General features: G+C 37.7%; 1 protein-coding gene across 3 annotated transcripts in view; it reads left to right on the top strand.

The window, feature by feature from the left end:
• The window catches only part of NELL2 (neural EGFL like 2), a 465,627-nt gene that overhangs the window by 229,376 nt on the left and 214,098 nt on the right, over positions 1-22,153 (top strand). For all 3 annotated transcript variants that reach the window (XM_060191433.1, XM_016188843.2, XM_060191432.1), the window contains exons 11-12: positions 11,473-11,564; positions 19,387-19,489. In XM_060191433.1, the coding sequence (XP_060047416.1) occupies positions 11,473-11,564; positions 19,387-19,489 (195 nt within the window). The remainder of the gene's footprint in view (positions 1-11,472; positions 11,565-19,386; positions 19,490-22,153) is intronic.

The raw sequence follows: 22,153 nt of genomic DNA, 5'->3' as shown, positions 1-22,153 counted from the left end.
TCTTTTAAGTGAAAAAAAAAAGGAAAAGAAAAGGCAAGCCTGTTGCTCGTGTGTCTCATGTTCTATCACTTTAAAAGCCTTCTGTACTGACACAAATAATATATTTCCCCCAGATCTTGTGTCTATCCATTAAATTTTTATTTTTTTATCCCCAAAGGATCAAATAGATTTGTTACATTGCCACTAAGAAAACAAAACAAAACACAACAAGCAAAAAAAGATTGTGATTCTGGATGGAGTATAAGGCCATTGATGGAAAGATAAGTGGAAAAAAAAATTCAGAATACGTCTCAGTTGCCATTTAAATAGGTAAAACTAAATTAGAATCCAAAATACAACAAAGCAACCAGAATCTTCCTTTTGATTATAAGTTTGGTCTTTTTTGCTATTATCCTTTAAACATCAAATCTCTTATTTTCCCATTGTGTAGCTTCTTCTCCAATCCAAAGGTGTATTTGAATAAGGTAATAGGATTTTTGCACTTGTTCTATTCTGCAAGTTATTTTTATCCTCCTTTGCTTCCAACCCCTCACCATGCCAGATTTATGTTGTTTCAGTGGCTGTTCTTTTCTTGGAAGAGTAGGCAAGTGACCTAAAATAAGGCCCCCTAGGACAAGTGCTCTTTGGTCCCTCAGAAGCCCAAGGACATGGTTTATATAATGAAAAGGCATGGCTGAATAGTGACTCTCGCCATCTTATTTCCTCAACTCTAATATTAGTTTTGTAAACAACGAAATTCTCCAACAATTAATGAGATTTCGTTAGAGGAAGTGATCATGCATAATTAATGAGGCTGTGAATAATTGAAGCGCCAGTAAATTCTGATTCTTTTAAATAGCACAGACTTATAGAAACTGGTATTCTGTTGAGGCAGGATAAAGTTTTGTCATCATACTTGTCCAGAACGACTTCTGTCTTGCCTGTATTCTTTGTGTTACTAAGTTACTGTGGTAATAGCAGGCAGCTGCTTTTTCTGAACTGATAGGCAAATCTGCTTCTGTTCCTGGTGCTCCAGCTACACTCCAGTATAAAGTAAGTATTCCATTTTGCATAAAAAACAACTATTTCTATGGGATCAAGTGATAAACCCTTTAGAGTAAGTGGCAACATCAAAGAACAAGGTGAAATGTAAAGGAAAATGCAGAGATCAGAGGGTCTAATTCGTTTATTTTCTGATTTTTTTCATCAAATATGAAACTAGTAGAAAACTTACCACAAAAAATAAGGAAGGAAGAAAGGAAAAGAAAAGGAATATAGAAAAACCAAATAAATCTCTAGATTTTATTATGCATGCTCAGTGCTGGACATCAAATAAGTTTCAAACACAAATAAGGCACTGTCCTTGTTCTTATTATAAGAAAGATTTAAATTAGGTCCTGGAAAAAGATGGCAGAGGACCTAGTGGGGATTGTATTGTTATGTGGAAACAGAAATATTATGCAAACTATTGTATTTACTATCGACTTAAAAACATTAATGATTTCTTCAATAAAGGAAAAATAAAAAAGAAAGATTCAAATAAAAAAAAATGTAACACAAGGTGAAGAGAAGGAAAACTGTGATAAGATCCCTAGTAGGGGTTTAAGCTCTAATCAAGATTGCAGAAGAAGAATTAAGATATAGCATGCTTTTATATGCTTGCCAGCACTCTCTCTCTCTCTCTCTCCACCCCCCAAATCCCCCCTCCCCAGGATTATTGCTGAGGTTTAGTGCCTACAATGACAAACCCACTGTTTTGGGTGCCCTGTCTTGTTTTGTTTGTCTGATAGAGACAGAGAAGCATGAATTGACGGGAACATGGAGATGGGGAGAAAGAGAGACACCTGCAGCACCCCTTTACTATTTATGAAGACCTCCTTTACCCCCACTTAAAGCAGGTCCTTGAGCATGATACCATGCTTTACCAGATGTGCCACTACCCAGCCCCAGCATTTAGTTTTTAATTCTTTTATTATGACTATATTGTAACAATTGACTGGGAATATTTTCAGATTATAGAAAAGATTATGGCTGGACAGATGCATGGTCAACTGGAGTCTTTAAAGAGTACTGGAACACCTTTAGATGTTTTTTATTGTTTCTAAAAAAATCTTATCGTGGGGTGGGGTCTGGTGGTGGTGCACCTGATTCAGCGTACATATTACAATGTACAAGGACCTGGGTTCAAGCTCCTGGTCCCTACCTTTAGGGGGAAAGCTTTGCCAGTGGTGAAGCAGAGCTGCAGATGTCTGTCTCTGTTCCTCTCTATCTTCCCCTTCCTCTTAATTTCGGGTTGTCTCTATTCAATAAGTAAAGATAACAAAAAAAAATATATTTTCCTACCTTGTCAGTTAATGTATTATACATTTTAATTAAATATATATAGTGTTGTAATTTGAAATTTAAAAGGGGTGTAGGGCTGGGGCGCATAAAGTATTCACAGTGGAAAGCTGAGTACAGGTTTAAACAATAGAGGCTTTATTTGGGCTGATATCTAGGTGCTGCAAAATAAGTGGGTCCATTTAAAGTTAAGCAAAAGAGAGGTTTATTCAATAAAATTACTGACAATGTGAGGGGAGAAGTCTAGTTAAGAAAATAGGCAAACATTCAAAGTCCACACAGTAAGTTACCCAAGATCACCACGTGAAAAGACCAGGATCAATCCAGGATCCATGGGAAATGCAGAGTCCATGGTGAAGGTCATAGGATTAAGAGAGCACGCTGCTCCAAGTCAGTGCTTTTATACATTCCCTTGTGTGTCCTGAGTCAGGCTGACAGCGTTCATATGCTGATAGCCCCAAACTGCTGTTGGGGTCATAACAATATAGAATACAGGACTTGGTGGTTGATGATACACGTGGTTGCTCTGAAAGTTATAATGCACAAGAACCTGGGTTCAAGCCCCAGGCCCCATGTGAAGGGGGAAGCTTCATGAGCAGTGAGGCAGTGCTGCAGGTCTCTCTCTCTCTCTCTCTCTCTTCCTAACCCCTCTGTCTTATAAAATAAACAAAAATATAAAATAAAAGCACTCATGATTGCTGTTTATAAGATATTTCTTATCCAACAATTTTGGTTTGTTATCACTATCAGATATCAATCATGTTGACTCAGAATGAAATGATTGACTTTGCACATGAGATGTCTAAGAACTCTGCCAAAAGAAATCATGATCTCGAAAAAATGAAACGCCACATATCTTATCAAGTTCTACCCTTAAACTACAGCTTAAGTAAGTCAGTGATCCCGAATTCCTAGTGATTTCAAAGAGAATTTAAAAAACCCACAAATTCTGTTTCTCACACAAGTGAATTATACTGTTTTTTCTTTTTCTTAATATCTAAAACAGTTAATTTTATGTTGGAGACATGCTTAAGGTACAGACACAATTCAGGACAAATAGATTCTTCTATTTTCACTTTAGTAATACAAAGAAGAGTTACATTTGTAGTGAATAAGGAAATGTTTAGAATTAAAATATAATATCTCCCTTTTGCTTTATATTTTAAAAATATTTTTAGATAGCCTCAGATGATTCTTTCTACAAAGATTTGCAGAAGTTAATTTAGGTCTTATTATACCTTTTTATCTTTATACTAATGGCATGAAAATCATGATATTAAAGTATAACTTGGAACATTTAGAGTTTTACTGGCTTCTTTTGCTTTATTTTTCAATCTGTGCAATAAATTCCTTTTCACTTTGTTACAGCTGGTGACTTTCAGATTTGCATCAGCACCATTTCTTGCCTTCTTTTTTTTTGCTAATTGTAGAAATGAGAGGGAAAATGAAGTGAAAATCATTCACATTAATTGCTTTTGCAGATTCTCTCCTAATTATGGTGCTAGTAACTAGGTAATTAGAAATACTTAACATTGCTCTTGGTTAAACATAGATGCCACTTGCTGTATCATCCGATTGAACTTGCCCATGTTTAATTAATCTTCCAACCTATGCGTGAACAGGCTGTGTGTGGAGTGCTCCACAGCTCTGGGTGAAGTCATTCATTTAGACCATGATGTGAATGGTACCCATGGAGGTAGACTAACAGCAGCATATCCCAGAGTCAAAGCAAATATACATTTGGCCTTCATTAATGTCATATCCTAAAAAGCATTTGTGCTGCAATGGATCAGTTCGATTTAATGGGGATCTAGATTCCTAGTCTGGACTGAAATGCCTTTAGGAATGAGTTTATACTCACCTGCAAATCATCATCATCATGTCTTGAAGTGTACACTCGGAATGTATTCAATTAGTGTCTTAGCTTTGATGTCTTAAAATAGAGGCTATCCCATATAATTCTGTTGTAAACTGTTATGTTAATTTGCAATAGAAGATTCAGGGTTCTTATCTCCCATGAACTGCTTCCTTTTTTCCCTTTACTGTTTATTTATTATTTATGAGATAGAGACAGAGACAAATCAAGAGGGAAGGAGGGAAAGAGCTAGAGACACACCTGTAGTACTGCTTCTCTGCTTGCGAAGCTTTCCCGCTGCAGGTAAGGACCAAGGGCTTGAGCCTGGGTCCCTGTGCATTATAACATTTGGGCTTAACTGTGTGTACCACCATCTGATGTTTCCAAGAACTGTTTTACATACCTACTCTTATGGAGATATGGACATACATACACATACACACACACTCCAAAACTAGAGGGGAGAGGAACTTCTGATATGAATATGTGAATGTAATTAAGTACATTAAAGATGAAATCAGAGTAAAATGACTATTCCTTTGTGGTATTTTTGAGAAAGTGGTTTTCAAAAATAATCTATTTATGTTTTGCTTATTGAATAGAGACAGAAATTAAAAGGGAAGGGGAATTACGGAAAAAGTGAGATAACAGCTGTACTGGTTCACCACTGGAGATGCTTCCTTCCTACAGATGGGGACCAGTGGCTTCAACTGGGTCCTTGTGTACTATACTATGTGCCCTGAAGTGGATGTGCTACTATCTGGTCCTTTGATTTTTTTATTATTATTATTATTTAAGCTTTATGTTTCACTGGGGAATAAGTAGACAGGGAGCTGTATTTTAGTTACATCAGATGTTGGATTTATTATCTCTGAGTTTTTGTTGTTGATATCATCAGGGGCTGGTCTTTATTATTATTATTGACTTCATAATGATAAAAAAGACTATAGGATAAATTGGGTACAATCACACACAGTTCCCACCAACAGAGTTCCACATCCCATCCCATCATATCCCCTCTATTGGAAAGTTCCTATTCTTTATCCCTCTGGAAGTATGGACCAAAGATCTTTATGGGATGCAGAAGGTGGGAATTCTAACTTCTGTAATTGCTTCTCTGCTGGACATGAGCATTGACAGGACAATCCGTACCCCCAGCCTGTTTCTGTCTTTCCCTAGTGAGGCATGGCTCTGAGGCAGTGGTGTTCCAGGTCTCATTGGTGAGGTCATCTGCCCAGGGAAGTCAGGTTGGCATCATGGTAGCATCTGCAGCTTGGTGGCTGAAAAGCTTTAAGACACAAAGCAGAACAAATTGTTTAATAATCAGGAAACTAAAGGCAAGAGTATAGCAGATGAGATTTGGGGTCTGGTCTTGTTTAAAAGAACGGCATAGGCGTAATCCTATTTCCCTCCTGCCTTTTGACAGTTGATCTCCACAACACTCATTTCCTTCCTGTTGCCTTCTAAAAACCTCTGGGCCTCATTCGCTAGTTGTTGTCTTCAGCAGGACTTCACCATTCTGGACTGACTTACTCAGATAATAAGAGAAAGAGACAGGGAGAGAGAAGACACCTCAGCACCTAAGCTTCCTCCGGCACAATGGAAGTCAGGCTCGAACCTGGGTTGTGCCCATGGTAAAGCAGGTACCCTCCCAAAGATGCTATTTTGACCTACTGACCTCATATTAGTAAACTCTCTGAATATTTTTTGAGAGTGGATGAGTATTTTAGAAACATTTCTCTTTCCCTTCTTCAAAGCTGTGCAGGCTTTGTTCCACTTTTTCAAGCCCATTGTAGGGAACCTGCCCTTGTATACCTGTCCTCTTCATAGTTTTACATGAATCAGTATGATAACCCTATCATACTAGCTCATACTGGGCTCCAGAAAAACCATTTTCTCTATGGTTCTTTAGCCCTGGGGTGATGGTGGCGTCTTACTGTTGTCAGAAGCCGGGCCCTTCATCAGCTATCTTTTTTTTTTTTAATTTATTTATTTTAAAAAAGAGACATTAACAAAACCATAGGATAAGAGGGGTACAACTCCACACAATTCCCACCACCAGATCTCTGTATCCCATCCCTGCCCTTGATAGCTTTCTTATTCTTTATCCCTCTGGGAGTATGGACCCAAGGTCATTGTGGGATGCAGAAGGTGGAAGGTCTGGCTTCTGTAATTGCTCCCCCCGCCCCTTTTAAAGTCCTGCTCCAGTTGTCTGGAAGTTCACCACTCAGTCTGTTGTGTTTGTATACAATTTACTAATTTCTCAATTATAGAACTTGAGGCTTGCGTCTAGTTGACTTACTCATGAGTCTGTGTGTCCTAAGGAATAGTGCAAACATGAGACATGAGTCGTTTCTCATCTATCTTTGAATGTTAATCTCCAGCAGGCTATCCCACACAGTCAGTTCCTGCTCAAGGCTTTAATGCATGGCTAGCACTACTTCATCAGTGTGCTTTCATGTTCATCCTAGTGGTGTTTTCACGTTCTCTTAGAGTATTTTAAGAATCATTACAGATTCTGTTTTGTTAGGTTGGTTTTAATTTCTCAGTAATTTTTACCTTCAGAGTCTGAGGAGGACTCTTGATGACTTTTTTTTTTTTTAGCTGTTTGGTTGATATAAACCTCAAAATTATGGAGACTCACTAACTTATCAAAAAACAGATTTAAAAAGAACAGTTTACTCTGGTTTCTCTGTGAGCCTACTTTGTGCTCATTGCTTGAAAGGAGATGAAGTCATTGTGATCTCATTTATTTTTGGTTGGTCAGCCTCTCTCTCTCTCTCTCTCTCTCTCTCTCTCTCTCTCTCTCCCTTTTTTCTCTTTCTGCCAAGCTCCATTTGGTGCCTTACTGTTCCCTGAGTTGCCTCTATGAATCTTTTAAATTAAGAGTTTGTTATAGAAAGAAGTTCCATCTGCTCTACATGAATATTAAATTGTCCTAAGACCTTCTGTAAGGAGAATTTACCCTTATTATTATTTTTTTTACAGTGCTTCCTTTTCCATTAAAAAAAAAACAAACCATGGAGCTTCAGATCCTTTTTTTTTTTCCTATTAATATACCTTTGGATTTGAATAGGTTGCTGTTATCAAGCCATACAATATAATGGGCTTGGAAGCCTTGAATGACAGGTGCTTAAGAGACGTAAGAAGGTTTTATTTATCCTCATTATCTTATAAAATGTGCTACTTATTAAGTATAATTGAACACGTGGTATGTCAGGTTTTGATATTTAGAGGTTACTGGATCTCCTAAGGAAAAAAGGCACACTTAAAAAATAATGTGTTGGGTGGGGTATTTTACAATCAACATTCATTAAGCAAGTGCACATGACATTTTAATTCATAATATGGTAGATTGAATGCAACTGACAAATCCTTAGTTTCAATTTGAATATTCATGAGTGAGCAAGCATCAGCCAGCTTTTAAGTAGTAAAATTTATGGAAGCAGGTTGTATTCTTTCCCAGCAAGCTACCAAAATTTAAATATCAATTTTCCAGTGATATATATCATGAAGCAAAGTTTGTTAATAAGAGCTGAGTAAGGAGATTAGTTGAAGGATGGCATTTTATTTTAGTTTTGAAAGATGGTATTTAAAAAAACAGGCATACTCTCCATTACTTAAATAGGTTGCTCTAAAATACTTCTTTTTAGTGAAGAGAGAAGCTAAGCTATGTACACATAAGTACATGTGCAGAGTATATGTGTATATTTACTACTATTAAGAAATGTAGGTATAAATTTCCTTGCTAGCAATTATTGTAGAAACTTGATGCTTTTAAATGTAAAACAAATAAAATAAAAACAGTGGTCTGACGGGTGGTATAGTGAATTGGGCTCTCAAACATGAGGTCCAGAGTTCAGTCCCCAGCAGCACATGTATTAGAATAATTCTCTGGGTCTTTTCCCTTTCTCCTCCTATCCCTCTCATTAATAAAATTAAAAACAAAAAGTGGGCAAAGTGTTTTTTTTCCCTCCAGGGTTATTGCTGGCCTTGGTGCCTGCACCATGAATCCACTGCTCCTGGAGGCCATTTTCCCCCCTTTTGTTGCCCTTGTTGTTGTAGCCTCGTTGTGGTTACTATTATTGCCATTGTTGATGTTGTTCGTTATTGGATAGGACAGAGAGAAATGGAGAGAGATGGGGAAGACAGAGAGGGGGAGAGAAAGATAGACACCTGCAGACCTGCTTCACCACCTGTGAAGCGACTCCCCTGCAGGTGGGAGCCGGGGGCTGGAACTGGGATCCTTACGCTGGTCCTCATGCTTTGCGCCACATGCGCTTAACCTACTGCGCCACCGCCCGACCCCCCAAAGTGTTTCTTAAGACTCTGTGAGAACTTTTGTGATAATCATTGAGGAATGTGAGTACAGAGCTTTTGGTTATGTGGAACTGTAATCTTATAATCTTGTAAACCACCTTTAAATCACTCATCAAAATTTTAAAAAAATAAGTAAACGTTTGCATTCTGAATATGGCAGTGTTTTCCTTTTCTCTTTTAAAATCATATATTCTTATATACATTTATATTATATATGTAAATATATATATCTTCTTGTCTATACACAAGAAATTTTTTTTCTTTCTTTGATAGAACAGAGATAAATTGAGAGGAGAGAGAGAGAGACAGAGACAGGGACAGAAACAGACACACCTACAGTGCTTGCTTCACCACTTGTGAAGAGTTCTTCCTGCAGGTCAGGAGCTGGGGCTTAAAAAAGAGTTCTTTCACATGGGATTGTGTAAATTTACCCAGGAGTGCCACCACAAAGTCTTGGACAATATATATATTTGAAGATTTTTCTTTTAACTTTGATTTGATAGGACAGAGAGAAATTGAGAGGAAAGGGGGATAGAGAAAGAAGACACCTGCAGTACTGCTTCACCACTTGTGATCCTTTCTTCCTGTGAGGGGAAGCGGGAGTGAGACTGAGGTTTGAACCTGAGTAAAATATGCACTTACCCTGCCCCCAGCAATATTTTTAATTCCTACAGAGTAACTAAAAGAAAATGTGTGCATCTATTTTATAAAGTAGGTAATCCATGTGTTGGTTTTGTATTTAGGACTCACGGACTGCTGGATTTGTCTTTTGTTTGTTTGTTTGTTTCTATCAAATGATTATATTTTTGTAATCTTTTGAGTAGTTAACCTGAGGGAGAGCTGGATATTATGACACTCCAAAGCATCTACCAGGGGCAAGACCTTTTCAAAGAGAGAATCATGAAAATAAACGTTAGTTTGGATTCATAATAGATTTCTAAACTGGGGTGTAAATTTAGTAACACATTGCCTGTTTGCATGCCTGAGCCCCTACAGGCTGACCTTTCAATCCCCTTACTACTCTATTCCAGAGCTGAGGAGAGTTTTGCTTCTCATTCCTCTCTACCTCTAGCTCTGTCCCCCCCTCCCCCTCATAATAAAAAAAACAAAACCTTGAAATGTATGTCTTTGTTCAGGTGGTAAGTCAAAATGGGTAGTGTGAAGTACACAGTACATTTCAAAACAAGCAAGTTCTTTTTTAAAAATTTATTTTTCCTTTTGTTGCCCTTTTTAATTGTTGTTGTAGTTACTGTGTTGATGATGTCATCATTGTTAAATAGGACAGAGAGAAATAAAGAGAGGAGGGGAAGACAGAGAGGGGGAGAGAAAGACACCTGCAGACCTGCTTCACCTACTATGAAGCGACTCCCTTGCAGGTGGGGAGCTGGGGCTTGAACCGGGATCCTTATGCTGGTCCTTACGCTGGTCCTTGTGCTTCGCACTATGTGCACTTAACCCGCTGCTCTACCTTCTGACCCCCAACAAGCAAGTTCTAAGTGTGCATTGGCAATCCCAAATGCATTGAAGGTTCAAAAACGAACATTTCTAAGTCTTTCCCTAGAAATTTTAGTTAACACTGATAGAAGCAAAGGAAAAAAAAAAAAAAACCTAGATTAAGACCTTTTAACAACCAGAGGCCAGAACTTGGTTTCAGTTCCTACCACCCTGCCACACACATACTACTGCCAGTTATACAGGATGAAAAAAATTGGGTCGATGAGGCTGGCCACTGGATTTCAAAGTCATCCATGTGCCGAGGCCCCTGGTTCATTCCCTGGTACAAAACAAAAGAGAAAAAGGTGTCTTGGTATTCTAAATAGAGTATTCTCATCAATAAACACATAGAAATACTACTAACCTCCAAAAGATAAAGTTGGTATGCATGTTTTAAAAATTAAAACAGCTTCTAATTTCTGTTTGAAAAATATGTAAAGGAATATGACTAATAAATTTTTGTTATACTTGTTACCTCTGAGTTTTAGCTCCCATAATAACACTGATATGCTCCTAGTGTAATTGTCATATTGCAGACAGGTAATTGCTTGTACATCTGCTTTCTGGCATTCCGTTATCAAAGTCTGATTCTGACCTGCCCTGTTCTTTTTAAACTTGTTAGTTTATCGCCACAAGGGTTATCACTGGGGGTAGATGCTGGCACTGTCAATCCTTCACTCCTGGCAGCCATTTTTCCCCTCCCCCCTTCTTTTATTTCATTTGATACAACTGAGAGAAATTGAGAGGGATGAGAAAGAGAGTAAGAGAGAAAGAGAGATACATGCAGACCTACTTTACCACTTCTGAAGCATCCCCCCCTGAAGGTCGGAGCAGAAACTCAAGCCCCAGTTCTTGGGCATGGAAATGTATGCACTTAACTGTGTGCACCACACCCGCCCCTCGGCCATATTATCCTTTTTATACCTCCGTTTCCTAGCTGAACTTCATGGGCATGCCAATCACCCGAGAATACATGTGCTTTTTGTTAGGATGACTTTAGATCGACGTACAGTCATATATCAGCATGTTGAAAATATCTTTGAGGGGCTGGGCTCTGGCACACCTAGTTCAGCACACATATTACCATGCACAAAGTTCCTGGGTCAGGCCTCCAGGCCCCACGTGCAGGGGAAGCTGCATGAGTGGTTAAGCAGTGCTGCAGTGCTCTCTCTCTTTCTCTCTTTCTTTTTCTCTCTCTCCCCAACTCCCCTTCCCTCCTCCCTCTTCCTCTTTTCTTCTCTCCCTCTCCTCCTCTCTCCCTTTCTCCCCTTTCTATTTCCCTGTTACCTCTAAATTTCTTTAAATTCTATATCTGAACAAATACAGGAAAATAAATGAATTAACAAATGTGATTTATTTTTTAAAGTATAAGAACATGCGACATATTGCTGCCAAATGATATGAACACCTCTAAGCTATTTTTTTCTAATGAAAACAAAGCAAAAATAAAATGCATTTTTTAAATTTTTATTCCCCCCCTAAAGCTATATGCCAGTTTCAAGGACGAACCTACTTTGAAGGAGAAAGGAATACAGTCTATTCCTCTTCTGGCGTATGTGTTCTATATGAATGTAAGGTAAGAGAACTCTTGATTCCTTCAAAAATTACTGCAGTGTGTACATACAACAAATATTTCTTTATAATGTCACCTCTGTGTTACATTTAAAACTTCTAAAGCAAAAAAGAACATTCAAGATATCATAGTTTAGTGTGCCGGGCAGGTTTGACCCTGCTCCCAGTCAGCAAGGATGACACTGCATAAGCAGTGAAGCAGGTTTTCAGATGGCTCTGTTTCTCTCCCCCTCTAGATGCCTCTCCTCTCTTAATTTTTCTCTCCTATCAAATAAAAAACAGGCATCCTCATTGTTTTTACAAACGTGCAGTTTAATGGTTGTAAAGTTACCGTCTGCATGTCTGCATAGATAAAAATGCTCTTATGTCCTATTTTATTTTCCAAATTTAAATGAACTTCTTGTCTGCCATTGTGGATAAAATGCAAATAAGGATAAATTAGGTGTGTTGTAACTCATACTTTTTACCCATTTAAGAAATATTATTCAGTTCGTTTAAAAACATAAAAATTATCTGCTTGCCTTTTACAAATTATAATGGCATTTTTGTTGACCTTAATATTATATATCCCAAGTCATCTTCTTTTTTATTATTCTTTTTTTATTGAGGGGGAGCTAATGCTTCACAGTAGAATCACTGACATATGCATACAATTTTATTATATAATAGGCCCCCAGAGACTTCTCCCTGTTCACACTCACCTTCCCTCCCCAGAGTCCTTTGTATTGGTACAATATACCATGTTCAGTCCATGTTTCACTTTGTGCCTTCCTTCCCCAGAGTCCTTTGCTTGGGTGAAATACACCATGTCCAGTCCATGTTTCAGTTTGTGCTCTCTCTGTCCCTAATTTATTCAGTCCCACTAATAAGTGAGATCATTTAGTTTTCATCCTTCTCTTTTTGGCTTATCTCACTGAACATGATGTCCTTGAGTTTCATCCAAGAGGATGCAAAAGAGACAGCCTTGTCATTTTATAACAGCTGAGTACTATTCCACATTTCAAAAAATATTTATTTATTCCCTTTTGTTGCCCTTGTTGTTTTATTGTTGTAGTTATTATTATTGTTGTTATTGATGTCCTTGTTGTTGGATAGGACAGAGAGAAATGGAGAGAGGAGGGAAACATTGAGAGGAGGAGAGAAAGATAGACACCTGCAGACCTGCTTCACCGCCTGTGAAGCGACTCCCCTGCAGGTGGGGAGTCGGGAGCTCGAACCGGGATCATTATGCTGGTCTTTGAGCTTTGCGCCACCTGCACTTAACCCACTGTGCTACTGCCTGACTCCCTCCACATTTTTTTTTTTAAACCACTCATTTGATGTTGGACATCTAGGTTGCTTCCAGGTTCTGGCAATTACAAATTGCTGCTATGAACATAGGTATACACAGATCTCTTCTCATAGGTGTTTCTGTCTCCTTTGGAAGAGGAATTGCTGGTTTATAGGGTATGTCCATTCCTAGTGTTCCAATAAGTCTCCAAATTGCTTTCCACAATGGTTGGATTATTTTGCCCTCCCACCAGCTGTGAAAAAGTGTCCTTTTTTCTCAACATCCTCTCCAACATTTGTCACTTCTATCCTTTTTGATGAAGGACATTCTCACAGGTGTAAAGTGGTATCTCAGTGTTGTCTTTGTTTGTATTTCTCTGAGATCAGTGACTTTGTGCACCTTCTCATATATCTGTTGGCCTTCTGGATCTCTTGCTTGGTGAAATTTTCTGCCCATTACCTTGCCCCATTTTTTTTCTTTTACAACATTTTTTTAATTCATTATTCAATAGAGACAGAGAATTGAGATGAAAGTGTTAAAAAGAAAATAAGACACCCATAGCACTGCTTCAATGCCCATGATGCTTCCCCTGCTGTAGGTGGGGACTGGAATATTGAACCTGGGTCCTCATACTTTATAGCATGTGTGCTCAATGGGTGCATCACTTCTTGTGAGGGCTAATTACTTAACTAGAGATTGACCTATTAAGTTTTATTTTTTATAATTTTTTATTTTTATATTATAGAATTACATGTCGATAGGGGTTTGAATCCACACCATTCCCACCACCAAACTTCTGAATCTTCACTCTCCCCACTGCAATCCACCACTGTTCTCCTAAAGCTATAGACATGGGCCAACTATCTTCTCTACAACTATCTGTCCACATTTATACATAGTTGCCCCTTCTTTTTCTGATTCAATCCTCTCTTCCCCTCCAAGCCACTCCTTACATCATAGCTACCTCCATATGTCCCTCTCCTTTTCCTTCTCTCTCTCTGGGTGCTGATGGAGCTGGAGTGCAGAGTCCTCTTACCATCATCCTATCACTTCTCCCCTGCTGGTAGTACGGATCAAGGTTGTTTATGGGGAGCAGAAGGTAGGAGTTCTGGCTTCTGTAGCTGCTTCTTTGCTGAGCATGGGTGTTGACAGGTCAGTCCATACCCCAGCCTATTTGTATTTTTCTCTAGTGGACCATAGCTCTGGAGATGCGAGGCTCCAGGACACATTGGTGAGGCCATCTGCCCAGACAAGTCAGGATAGAATCATGGTAGCATCATGGTGTCTGGAAGGTGGCATGACCTAAGTTGAGATAAGATGGCTAATGAACGGGAACCAAAATGTAGGAACAAAGCAGATGAGATTATGGATTTTAGGGTAGAAGAAAGCTAGGAAAACCATTTTAGTCATGTTCCTAGGGGCATACAACTATGGTAGTATTGCTTAAGTTTGGTAGCTAGCCTGAGGTTGGATAAAAATATTGTCTGAGAGAAGGGTGTCAGAGTAAAGAAAAGGCCTAGAAAGTTGAATTGGGGCAGGGAGTAGCTCCCATTCATATATATATATGAATATATGAATTAGGGCAGGGATATATATATATATATATATATAAATTCTATGCTAAAAAATTAACTGTTTACTTCCATACACCCACTCCAGGGCATATGCATATATATATAGATATATATTGATATATATATATATATATATAGATATATATATATATATAGAGAGAGAGACCCATTTTCTAATGGGGTTGCCTTTTTTTCGTTATTAGTCCTTCGTTTGATGTGTGTTGTGTAAAGATCTTATGGATGCTGTTGGGCTCTCTTTGTTTGAGTAATGGTACCCTTTGCTGTACACAAGCTTTCAGTTTCGATGTAGTCCTACTGATCTGTTTTTGCTTTTATTTTCTTTTCTGTTGGATTTGAATCTTTGAAGGATTTTTTGAAGCATAGGTCATAAAGTGTCCTGCCAATGTTTTCTTCTTTGTATTTGATAGTTTCTGGCCTAGTGTCCTGGTCCTTAATCCACTTGGAGTTGATTTCTTGTGCATGGTGATAAGTGATGATTCAATTTCATCTGCTTACATTTTTCTTTTTCTTTTTTTTTTAAATATTTATTTTATTTATTTATTCCCTTTTGTTACCCTTGTTGTTTTATTGTTGTAGTTATTATTGTTGTCGTCTGCTTACATTTTTCAATCCAGTTTTTAACCACCATTTGTTGAAGAGACTATCCTTTCACCATTTAATGGTTTGGTTCTCCCTTGTCAAAAATTAGCTGGCTCTAGATGTGGGGGTTTATTTCTGGATCTTCAATTTTATTTCACTGGTCTGTGTCTATTTTGGTTCCAGTACCAAGCTGTTTTGATTACAGTAGCTTTGTAGTATAGCTTGAGGTCAGGCAGTATAATGCCTTTAGCCTTGTTCTTTTTCTTCGTAAGATTACTTTGGCAGTCCTGAGGATTTTTGGGTTCTAGATAAATTTTTTAAGCTTTTGTTCTATTCTTTTAAAGAAGCTCATTGGAACCTTGATGGGGATGGCGTTAAATCTGTATATAGCTCTGGACAGGGTGGTCATTGTGATAATGTTAATCCTTCCAATCATTGAGCATGGGGTGTCTTTCCATTTCTTTGTGTCTCTTTCTGTTTCTTTGAAAAGCATTTCATAGTTTTCAGCATATCAATCTTTCACTTCCTTTGTTAGCTTTATTCCCAAATATTTCGTTGTTTTTATTGCTATGATGAAGGGCATTGATTTTTGTATCTTTTCTTCTTCTGATCTGGTATTTGCATAGAAAAATGCCATTAATTTTTGTATGTTGAGTTTGTAACCTGCCACTTTACTATACTGTTCAATGGTATCTAGGAGTTTTCTACTGGACTTTAGGGTCTTGAATATATACAATTATGTCATCTGCAAATAAGGACAGTTTGACTTCTTCTCTTCTAATCTATATCCCTTTGATTCCTTTCTCTTGCCTTATTGCTATGGCTAAGCCTTCCAAGGCAATGTTGAATAGTAGTGGTGGTAATGAATTGCCCTCCCTTGTACCTGACTGAGAGAAATACCTTCAGTTTTCACCACTGAGTATAATGTTAGCTGTTGATTTACTATATATAGACTCAACTTGTTTGAGGTATTTCCTATCCCCAATTTTCTAAGTGTTTTTATCATGAAAGGATGTTGGCTTTTGTCAAAGGCTTTCTCTGCATCTACTGAGATGATCATGTGATCTTTGCATTCCTTAATGTAGTGGATCACACTTAATAATTTACATATATTGAACCAGCCCTGCATCCTTGGGATAAACCTACTAGATGCACAATCTTCTTGATATGTGGTTGGCTGCTGTATGTGGTTGGACAGAATCTTGTGGAACATCTTAGCATCTATGTTCATTAGGGACATTGGTCTGTAATTTTCTTTTTTTTTCTTTTTTTTTTTTTTGTTGGATCTCTGTCTGTTTTAAGTATTAGTGTGATGTTGACCTCATAAAAATGTGTTTGGGAGATCCCTGTGTCTTCAATAGTTTGAAAGAACTTGAGCAGTCTTGGTAGTAATTCTTCTTTAAAGGCCTCTGTCACCTGTAAGTTCATTAGGGGAATGCAGTCCCTGGGATCAAGACAAGGTGCTTTGAGTTCCCTCCCCTCATGCCTTGGGTGCAAGTGAGTTCCTTTGATCCACAAGATCCCCTACTGGGATAAATGGCACTTGGAAGGCTAGGAGCTTTAGTAGTGCAGCCCTAGAGGAGCCAAGCAAGTGGGCATCTGCCAGTGAAACCTGGTTGGGATGTGTATGTGGAGGCTCTGGCAGTGAGTGGGGTCTTGGGGCACTTCCCTGTGTGTCCAGGATGTGCAGGAGCCTTCACTCAGGTAGTGAGTGCAGTAGTCTGGATTGTGCCCTACCCCAGCCATAGTGGGTTCCTCTTTCAGTGCTGCTCTGGGATTCCCCAAGCCATCTTCTAGCTGAATAAAGCTGCCCACATTTGAAGTATTTGCTTTAGTGTTCCATTTACATTTGAGTTTTTATTTTCCATTTAAGTGCCCCCCCCCCAACGTTTGGGGGATTGTGGATAAGTTACATCGAAAAATAAAAGAAAATCCTAAGAATTTTGTCAGTTGAAGTCTAAAACACAACTGTGAGCTTTGTGTATCTAAAGTTGAACTCCTTTAAGCAAGGAAGGAGGAGGTGCAGAGACTCCAAAACTGACAGCATTGATTTTTAAAACATGAAAACTTTGAATTATTTGTGCCTATTATGAAATGGCTTGAAATCACTTCTCCTGTGATGTAGATAGTCTCTGCTGCAGCATCATTAATATGTAGTACTGAACTTATATGTATAGGTAGAGGTTGCCTGCCACTTCCCTCCCAGTGCCCTGTTGGGTCGTGTAGGACCCATTGTAACATAAAGACTGAAAAACTCTAGGATGAGAAAAGGGAAACACTTACTTTATGGAAGCTAGAAAGCTGGTAAACTGTAATTTTGACATGTTAGCTCTCAATTTTACAATCTTAAAGGCATTTGAAAATTTGCTGTTCAGTGTACATGTGTGTGTTCTAGCCCTTTAATCAGTGTATTCCACAGTGCTGGTAGTTATGGTTTAGAAATATAGTGACACTCTTGATTGTTAGAATTAAAATGATTTTATGTTAGATCGGTTTAGTGAGAGGACTTTTAGATAGGCACCACTGCAGGTGCTCAGTAAATATTAGCTGAATAAACTGCTTCTATTTACTCAAGAATATGGCACCACTTCCTGCCCTCTGAAGTTGCTCTGATCCATAAAAATAGGATGCAATCCTCACACATGTTTTTATTGAATTAAAGCTTCTGTGTTTAGGCACATGTAGAAAATGGTAGGCACATGTAGAAAATCATTATCATTTCAACCTGTAGTTGAAATAACACTATTCATGAAATATTTCACATGATTTGTCACATTCTGCCCCCCGAATCTTGTGTGTATGTCACATTTAGAGTGAGTGGCTACTGACTGAACAGTACAGCTCTCTTCCATCTTATCATAAGCTTTTGTAGTTCTTGACTAAATTCTGGACATCAAGGACTATTCATTGTTTCTGCTCCCTTCAGGCATGTCACCGTCTTCAATTACACCTTTACATAATTGACAGCTCTCATGGTGCTTCCCTTTTGAGGACTGTTTTTGTTTCTTTCATGTCAGCTTTGTGGCCTTGAAAATACATCCTTAGAGTTGATGATTTTAATAGTAACATAAAAAAAATAGCTTTGTGATTCTGAAAATAAGATTCCCAGAACATATATTACTGTCAAACACAAGGAAGACCAGCGGTTGACTCTGCTATATGCGTGTCTCCTGCCACTTTCTTGATAGTAGTTTGTGATGATTTGTAGATACAGAAATGCCATCCAAAAATCTAAACACCTGATCTGTATTAAACTGGAAGCCTACAAGTTCCAAATATGGTTTTATTGCATAACACCAATCATATAGTAATTTACATATAGCATGAAAATCAAATATAAAATAGATCAAAATAAATTAAAAACTAAATGTAACAGGACACAGAGGCAGAGGACAACTAACCCTTAAGAGAATCTCACTTTACCAAGTGTGGGGGCCCAGCTCTTGGCTTTATACTTCAAAGAGGAAACTGCACAAGCATTGAAGAAGCAATTTTGTGGTCTCTCCTCCTTCTCTCTGTATCTCTGTATCTGACTATCTCTCTGTCTTTCACCTTTGGAGGGAAAATAAGGCATCCAGGAGCTCAGAAATCACGTAGATACACGGCCCAGGGTAACGGGTAAAAACAAAAGCAGAATTCAAATACAATATAAGTTATTTCATTACTCATATACTGATAGCTTATCCAGTGACTTTCCTTCCATAGAAATTAGGGATTGACACTGTCTAAAAGTTTGCTTTGAGGTAAAGCTACTAGTTTTACCAGTAGTCTTTTGTGTTTTGGTTTCTTCTTGAGAAGGATTTTTGCTGCTTTGATTGCTGTAACTAGAAACATTTAACCTTGAATTATTCATTTATTCAAGGAAATTTTTATGCAAATAATATGCGAGGAAATATGCTAGACATTCATTCAAAAGAGATAGAAATCCTCCTCTCATTTTGTCATTTTATGAAAAATCCTTAATATTTCTTATCAGAATCCACTGCATAATAAATAAAATCAAAACCCAGCTATCATCTATTATTATTATTTTTTATCAGAATGAACAGCCAGTCTAATTTAAGCTGTATCTTTGCCACAATTGTCTTGATTTACAAATGTATTGTAAAACTATCACTATTCTTAAGGATTACTCATATGTTTGACAAATTGTAGACATAACCACAATGTGGTTTCTGCTCCTTTTCCAGAGCTCTTGATTTTAAAGGCTTTCTGGCTCTGAGTTACGTACCATTTTGTGAACAATGCAGGGATTCTCAGGAGAGAAATTTTGTTCTTATATTTGAAGAGACTCCTCAGATCCAGTGCTTTCTAGATTTGGAAACTTCTGACTAAGCCTTAACGAAGAAGTTAGAAACACTTATGTTCTGTGTTTTTCATAGGACCAGACCATGAAGCTGATTGAGAGTTCAGGCTGCCCAACTTTGGATTGTCCAGAGTCTCAGCAGATCACCTTGTCACATAGTTGTTGCAAAGTTTGTAAAGGTAAGAGTTTTGTTTGTTTTTGAAAAGTAAGTATTCTCTTCATGAGTCATTCTCAGAAAGGGGTTCAACTGAAATGAAGTAGACATTTTTTATAACCAAGTTGCTTATAAAGATCAGTAATATTTCTCTAAATGCTTTCCTAATTGGGCATTGGGCATATAGTCAGAAGCCATGAAATGTTCACTGTAGTGACTAAGTTTGCTAGCCCCTTTCCCAACTTGAAATACCAGCAAGCCTCTTCACTGAATTACCATTTAATTCAGCATGTTCATCAGGCCTGATAGTAGGATATTATAATTATATTATATTATACTGTATTATATATAGTAGGCTATAGCTATGCCAGGCATAGGTAGGCAAAACCAAATAGTATTCACCTAAATGTATTGTACTTTCTTTCACCTAGCTATTATGCATACATTGGTTTCCTTGAGGTTAAAATTCAAATAAAAATAAAAATTTTTAGAATATATTCAATTATTTATCCATCCATTTGTATGACACATTTGCATTTTCTCCTTTGTAAATAATCGGATACCATGAGCTATTAAATTATCCTTCTTAGAAAAAGCACAATGGTTGCTAGGCTATAACAGTGAAAGCTGAATCACATTATTATGTTGGAACATTTCTCCTTATCGATTAAGCATCACATGGCATTTGATGCTGAGATGAGGGAGTGTCACCCTTACAGAGGCAGAAAGGAACATTTTTATAAGAAATAGAAGCGTGATGGCATAGACAAATGAGGGCAGAGGCTGGGCAGAGTCTGAAAAAATGTGAGAGGAGATACGCAGCCAGGGACAAACTGAAAAATAGTTTTGAAAAATGGAAACAAATGAAAGAAAAATTGATATGTAGTAGTCACCAGACCTGTTTTTAGTCATAGCACTCAAGAAATTGTTTGAAACATTACACTCTACAGAGATTCTGACCACATCAGAACACGCCGTCTTAATAATTCTCTTGGCACTTAAAGAAATAGATTAGGTTGAATATCAAGTGACTGAGATCTTTTCATTTTAGGCTGATGATGTGTCTATGCTATTGGGATAGAGAATGAAGCTCACTTTTAGCTGAAATGATTCACCCTCAGGCATTGTAAAAGGACAATGGAATACATTTTAAGAAGTATAGCCTCAATTTAGCTACCTAAAGAAAAAGGATAAAAAGGCTTGAGGAGAAAAAAAAATAACTTTTCCTCTTCAGAATTAGCTTTTTACTTCTAGATGTTAACTTGATCCTGAATATTGAAATTATGAAGGAACTGGTCCAGAACAGTTGTCAGGTGATTTAAGTTTTGTTGTTTATTAATATATTTCATGCAGCCCTGCTATATTTTATTATCATTATTTTTAGGAAACCACTAATTTATTTGAGTTTTGTCTATTCTATTTTAATAACAGCATTGCTTTTGAGAGTATCACTCTCCTTAAGACTTACAAATTTATACAAACAAGTATTTTTATATGTCCTGCCATTCCCATATCATAGGAGATATGTTTTAACTCTGAGATGATACTCATAATGACCATTATGGGCACCAACCAATCAGAAGAGACATGCTGTTCTAGGCTGGTCCATTCTACTCTGTACTAGAGTAGGTCTGCCAAATGAGTAGAACTTGGTCGACCCTTTATCACACTGAAGCATACACCATTCTACTGTAATTTGATTACAAATACAATGAACTCATTTAGAATTTCCATCTTCATGATTTCCTCAAGTATGAGTCCTTTCTTGGTGATGGGATGATAACTATATTCTGAGCTAAGTGAAATAGATTCTTTTACTTCTCTTTGTGTAGGGAGTGTGATAGTAATTCATTAGGCATTGTGAAATGAAATAGATAACTTATGCATCGGGCAATTTGAAAACTGTTTGAATGATGCATAATCATGTAATTTTCATTTAATATGGATTCTCATGCTGATGCTTTTCATTCAGCTTCTTAAATAATTTTTGAACAAAAGACTCACCCAGGAAAAAGAGCTGAAGAAATTGCACATGATTGGTGTCACTCTTTATAAAAAATGTTCTACTTCTCTTTCTGCTCATAAAGATGTAAGATTTTATGAAATATTTCTAAGCTATAGAAATTTTCTTCTCTATTGAGTAGACATACTTTGTCCAGTGTACTTCCAGAGGAAACTTAGGTAAAAAGTAATGTAACTCACCTTTTTAAAAAAGAGACAGTCAGAATTTTAATATATATATATTTATTATTTTTATTTTTAGGGATTTGTTTTTAAATATTTTATTTATTCAATTTTTAAGATAGAGAAAGAAACTGAGAGGAAAAGAAGAGCTAGAGAGTGACATAGAAAGACAGACACCTGCAGCTTTGTTTCACAACTTGTGAAACTTCCCCTCTGCAGGTGAGCCGGGTCCTTGAGTATTGTAACATGTGTACTCAACCAGGTGCACCACCACTTAGCTCCTTTATTTATTTACATTAATGAGCAAGAGAAAGGAGGAGGAGGAGGAGAGGGGGGGGCAAGGGAGAGGGAGAGGGAAAGAGAGAGAGAGAGAAGGAGAGGAACGGAAGAGGGAGAGAGAGAGAGAGAGAGAGAGGAGAGGGAACGGGAGAGGGAGAGAGAGACAGAGACAGAGAGGCCAGAGGCCAGAGCACTGCTCAACTCTGGCTTATGGTGTTACTGGTGA

Source organism: Erinaceus europaeus, chromosome 5, assembly GCF_950295315.1.
Source record: "Erinaceus europaeus chromosome 5, mEriEur2.1, whole genome shotgun sequence".
Taxonomy (NCBI): domain Eukaryota; kingdom Metazoa; phylum Chordata; class Mammalia; order Eulipotyphla; family Erinaceidae; genus Erinaceus; species Erinaceus europaeus.
Note: the sequence above shows the minus strand (reverse complement) of the source record. Positions and strands in the feature narration are given on the sequence as shown.